General features: G+C 47.1%; 1 protein-coding gene across 1 annotated transcript in view; it reads right to left on the reverse strand.

Moving 5' to 3' along the window:
* Nucleotides 1-737: 737 nt before the first annotated feature.
* Nucleotides 738-5619, reverse strand: part of LOC103252148 (myosin-3) — a 26070-nt gene continuing 21188 nt past the window's right edge. The window contains exons 33-40 of the mRNA XM_008050767.2: nucleotides 4941-5249; nucleotides 4619-4822; nucleotides 4393-4518; nucleotides 2429-2599; nucleotides 2234-2338; nucleotides 1986-2081; nucleotides 1741-1878; nucleotides 738-891 (exon numbers count right to left, since the gene is read on the reverse strand). Of these exons, the coding sequence (XP_008048958.1) occupies nucleotides 865-891; nucleotides 1741-1878; nucleotides 1986-2081; nucleotides 2234-2338; nucleotides 2429-2599; nucleotides 4393-4518; nucleotides 4619-4822; nucleotides 4941-5249 (1176 nt within the window). The 3' untranslated portion in view covers nucleotides 738-864. The remainder of the gene's footprint in view (nucleotides 892-1740; nucleotides 1879-1985; nucleotides 2082-2233; nucleotides 2339-2428; nucleotides 2600-4392; nucleotides 4519-4618; nucleotides 4823-4940; nucleotides 5250-5619) is intronic.

Genomic DNA, 5619 nt, shown 5'->3' on the forward strand with positions numbered 1-5619 from the left:
GGTCTCCTCCTAATCTTTTAGAATCAGACAAAGAAGGGAACTTGGCAATTGTTTCTGATAAGTTTAATGATGCCAGTAAACAAGGGTCCGAGGTTAGAAAGTGCCATTTCCAGTAGCAGGTCAGTCAGATGGTTATTCTGACTTCCTGCTGTATTTTCCCCCTTTAAGGTAAAGACAGGTTCACCCTGGGTAAGGGGTGGGATTTTCTGTAATGAAGCTTTGAAGTAGTGCAGATTGAGCTAAGATAACAGGACTCAGTGGTAGGTTTAGACTGAGCTCTTGAAGGGACCAAACACTATTTTGTTCATTTGTGTATTCCTAAGAGCATCGTGTTTGCATGGAGCAGCTGCCCAGCAAATACTTACTATATTTCAGATATACGTTCCCAACAGAATGTGAAGGAACAGAATCTGGTTGCTTGCCTTATAACCCTATCCAACTTGATAGGGTTTTCGTGAACATAAACTTTGTGCTTCCCTCATATCATATTAAGTGGTGAATTTTGAAAAATCCTCCCTCTCATGCCCTGCCAAAGTAAAGTTAAGCTAGGAGTATGTTTTCCTTTTGATTGAATCTCACGTTTAAAACAAAGGCAATCTCTCCCTTTCCCAACATACACACACCAGTAGGATTTACCAAGCCAACTGCTTACCAAGAGTTCAATCTCGTGCACAAAAATCACCAAATCAGGAACCATTTCCTCACGGGAAAAGAAAAACAAATACAATGAAACAGCCCCAAATTGAAAACAAAGCAAAGTTTATTACATGTGAAAAAGAGTCACATGAAAAGTAAGCATAGTTGTCAGGAACCACGAAAATATACATTTTGCATATCTTCTGTCCTGCTCCCAAAGGGGCTCGCTCACTCCTCACTCTCATGGACCACCATCTGGAAAGAAAGAGGCACTTTGAATCAAGTCAGATGGCAGAGACACATTTCCTCCCACTGCTTCCAGCAAGCATCTGGGAGTTGCTTGTACGCTTCAGCAGGACACAGGATTTTTTTTGGGGGGGGGACCTTGGGAAATGCACAATTGCACAAATGAAGTCACCCCACAGCTTGAGAAGCTGGCACTCACAAAGAACAAGCCCACATGCTGGTCAGCAATCCACCTACATGTAGAGTGACCTGGCACCAGCAGAGGGCGCTTGAAAGAGCTCAGGGGAACACCTGCTTTTTTTTTTCAGAATGATGCTTTATTTTTAATTTTTGAATTTTTAATTTTAAAGATGTGGGATAAAATTCAGAGTTACGTATACAAATGTTCATTATGCAGGTACCCTTGTTGATGAGGTGTGCCCCCCTTCCCTGGCAGTTTCCCACTACTGCCAGTCCTTTTCTTATAGTATTATGATAATTGTTCAAGGTCCACTTCCTAACGAGAACATGTGGTACTCAGTTCTTTGTTTCTGTGATAGATCACTCAGTATTATAGACTCTCATGCATAAAAATTATCAAGTCCATCCAAGTTGCTGCTAAGTTCATAATTTTGTCCTCTATGGCTGCGTAATATTCCATCGTGTATAGGTACCACATTTTTTTCAAGGGATGGTGTTTTTTTAAATTGTGATTTACAGACCAGGGTTCTAGCAGGGCTCTACTCAGCTAAGTGACTTTAAGTAAATAGCTTCTCTTCCTGAGCCTGATATTCCCCCTGCTCTAAAGTAAAGTGTTCTCTAAGCTTCCTTCCAGCTCAAAAGTTTCTCCTGTGGGTTTTTCCCAGGTCTGCGACTCACCCTGCTGGAGGTGAAGTCTCGGGTCTTAGCCCGTAGCTTATTGACTTGAGATTCTGCAATATCGGCACGTTCTTCGGCCTCCTCAAGCTCATGCTGAGCTTTTCGGAATTTGGTTAGATGAACGTTGGCTTGTTCATCCTAAAACCAAAGAGCCAGGTAGGTGAGGTCAGTGCACAGCTCTCTCAGAGCTCGCTGTAGGAAACGGCCCAGTTGCTGTCCTAAAGTCACACACTTTTCCCACTTACAGCCTCCTCAGCCTGCCTCTTGTAGGACTTGACTTTCACTTGAAGTTTATCCACCAGATCCTGCAGTCTCAGCACATTCTTCCTGTCCTCTTCACTCTTAAGAATGAGAACATGGAGAAGAAGGGGCAGAGTTGTCCAAGCCCTGCCCAGTTTTCTGGGTTAAAGCAATTCTTACTGTATTTTGGTGGAGAAGGGGTGGCATTTGCACTTTACAGAGAAGATGACCATTGGGTTTTATTTCCACTTACTTGGTACGTTAGTTCTTTGACCCGCCGCTCATATTTCCTCAGGCCCTTGACAGATTCTGTGTTCTTCTTCTGCTCACCTTCGAGCTCGAACTCCAGCTCTCGGATCTGGAGAGACAGTGAGAAAATTAGTCTGGGCTGGAGCACAAACAGGAGAGGCTAAAAAGCTCAGCCATACTGGGGTTCCTCTGTACGCACCCGCGTCTCCAGTTTCTGGATCTGCTTCTTCCCACCCTTCAGCGCCAGCTGCTCGGCCTCGTCCAGACGGTGCTGCAGGTCCTTCACCGTCTGTTCCAGGTTCTTCTTCATCCGCTCCAGGTGGGCACTGGTGTCCTGCTCCTTCTTCAGCTCCTCGGCCATCATAGCAGCCTGAAAACCAATGACACCCACTAAGATACAGTCAAAGCCCAAGTACCTTGGAGCTGTCAAAACCTGGGTATCTCAGAGGCCCAGAAACCATGCTAAAGAAAAAGGAAAATAGGTAAGACAGTGATTAAGCACACCTTTCCACCATGGAATACAGCAAGAGCTGCACCCAGGACATAAAATAACCTCTGATGTAAAAATTTCAAGGACTAGACAAGAAATAGCCTTTTCCTTTTCTTAAACTGTCCTCTTTGGAAACTTCCTCTGCTCCAAGGAAACTCTTTATTTCATTGAAAGGACATAACATGAATTTAATATACCCAGTGAGCAGCCATTTTAACATTGCCTAAATCTCATGTTTTTCTAGCAGTTAACTTACCCTCTAATCACCAGCCAAGTACAGAACCGGTTTCTCAGAGGTAGCTATTGATAATTGTTTTACAACCCCCCTCCCCAGCTTGTTTTGTACTAATCATCTTTTCTATTTCAAGTATTTGCCTCCACCCATAAGACCCAGGTTAACCTAGTCAGCTCTTTGTGACCTTCATGATACAGACAGATCCCACCACTGTGGCAGCAATCATGTGACTAACCCACCCATCTGCCTCTTGTGACATCAGTACCTGTGCTTATCTGCCCCTTCGTGATGACATGGAGCAGACCACCACCCAATCACCTTAATGATCTTCCTGCATCACAGGGAAGGATTAAAAGGACTCAGCCATGAGCAGCCAGTCACCATTGCCTTACTAGACTCTGGTGTGGCCATGTGCTCTTAGAGCTATGGCCACCACCACGTTTCCTGGTTTTGTCCCCCTACCCTACCTTGGGGAGGTGAATCTCCTCTCTCTCTCTCTAATTTACTTTCTAAATAAACTATATTTTCTTTTCTTTTCTTTTCTTTTGAGTTGAAGTCTCACTCTGTCACCCAGGCTGGAGTGCAGTGGCACATTCACAGCCACGGCAACCTCGACCTGCTGGGCTTAGGCAATCCTTCTGCCTCAGCCTTTCAAGTAGCTGGAACTACAGGTGTGCGCTACCACACTTGACTTATTGTATTTTCTAATCTAACTTCTGTGCAATTCTTTGCATCTTTCTCATGGCACTAGAGCACACACTAGACACACACATCCCCAGAGGGCCTAACCTGACATTCTGGAGGCCCTACTGGGAGTGTGACCTAACATTCATTATCACTGACAAATATTTCCAAAGGATCCTGGGACTTAGAAAAGATTGATTTCATACTCGGCATCACAGATTTGAGGCTAATGAGATGAAGGGAAAGCTTCTTGAGAATAAGGGTGGTGTAGGAATGTGCAGGAAAGCCTAACGGTTTCGAAGTGAAGTTCTCCCATCGGGCAGCAGGTGGCGCCAGTGGAGCTGTTTTTTTTTTTTTTTTCCTTTCCGAGACGCAGGAAGGCTAGATGGTTGTGAAAGGGGAAAATGTGGTGGGATATTGACCTCGGAGGGTCTCATTTTCATGTTTGGAATAAGTCAGGTGTTGACGGAGAAACGATCACACTTCTTCATGGGCAGAACAAACAGGCTATAAGTCCTTCCTGTCTTATTTGTCTATGCCCTTCTTTTAAATGTGCAGGAGGGAACTGGGTTTGGAGGGGAGGTGGAAGCGGTTTGGGAGCAGAATGTACACCGTATGTGTCTAGGGGAGACCCAGCCTGTCTAATGGGAACTCTGGTGAGGGGGTGGGGGGTGGGGGGGAGAAGTAGCGGAAGGAGAGGAGGATTTCATGGAAAACAATTCTGACAGCCAAACGGGAGCAGGAAGCATCGTACGTCAGTGATGGCCTTCTTTGCCTTCTCTTCCGCGTTCCTCGCGTCCCTGCTGGCATCTTCTACCTCACTCTGGAGTTGCATGAGGTCGGTCTCCAGCTTCTTCTTGGTGTGGATGAGGCTGGTGTTCTAGGGCAAGAGGAAGGGGTGTTACCCAGCTGTGTCTGGGGCTGGAATCTTGAATCTCTCCCCCCCCCACACTCCCACACACACACACCCTTTCCCCCACCTGGGTGTGCAGCAGCTGTACTCTCTCGTTGGAGTCCAGGAGCTCCTGCTCTGCCAGCTTCCGGGCTCTCTCCGTCTGCTCCAGAGTGGCCCGCAGCTCCTCCACCTCGGCCTGCAGCAGGTTGGCCCTGCGCTCCACGATGGCCAGCTGCTCCTTCAGGTCTTCCTGGCCCCGGAGAGCGTCATCCAGGTGGAGCTGGGTATCCTAGCCGGAGAAACAGGAACAGTCTATGTGAGGCTGAGGGGTTAGGACCATGGGCCTGGTCTCCATCTTTGGGTATTTGAGGACGGGAGAGGTTTTTCCCCCTCAGGAGCTCCCAGACCTTCAGCTGCCCCTGGACACTCCTGAGGTGTTTGAGGGTCTCCGCAGCCTGGCGGTTGGCGTGGCTCAGCTGGATCTCGATTTCATTCAGATCCCCCTCCATCTTCTTCTTAATCCGGATGGCTTCGTTCCTGCTCCGCACCTCGGCGTCCAGGGCGCTTTGCATGGTTTCCACCGTTCTCTGGTAGTTCCTCTTTAGCTGCTCGATCTCTTCATCTTTCTCAGCGATCTTTCTATCAATCTCTGATTTCACTTGTGTCAATTCAAGCTGGATGCGGAGGATCTTGGCTTCTTCGTGCTCAAGAGCAGCCTTTAAAGAACAAAAAAACCAAATAGTGTTAGTGACGGAGTATGGAGCCTGCCACACTACCCTACAGGGTAATAAAACTACCCTACAGGGTAACAAAACTTTGATGGAATAATCCTAAATCCACTGTACAATATTCAAAACTACCTTAAAAAAAAAAATCCCTGGCCAGGCTCGGTGGCACAGCCTGTAATCCCAGCACTTTGGGAGACCAAGGTGAGTGGATGGCCTGAACCCATGGGTTCGAGACCAGCCCAGGCAACTTGGCAAGACCTCATTTCTACAATAAACCAAAAATTAGCTGGACATGGTAGCGTGCACCTGTAGTTCTGGCTACTTGGAAGGCTGAGGCGGAAGGATCGCTGGAGCCCAG

The sequence above is a fragment of the Carlito syrichta genome, unplaced genomic scaffold, assembly GCF_000164805.1.
Source record: "Carlito syrichta isolate Samal-C Ts95f unplaced genomic scaffold, Tarsius_syrichta-2.0.1 Scaffold153648, whole genome shotgun sequence".
NCBI classification, from domain to species: Eukaryota; Metazoa; Chordata; class Mammalia; order Primates; family Tarsiidae; genus Carlito; species Carlito syrichta.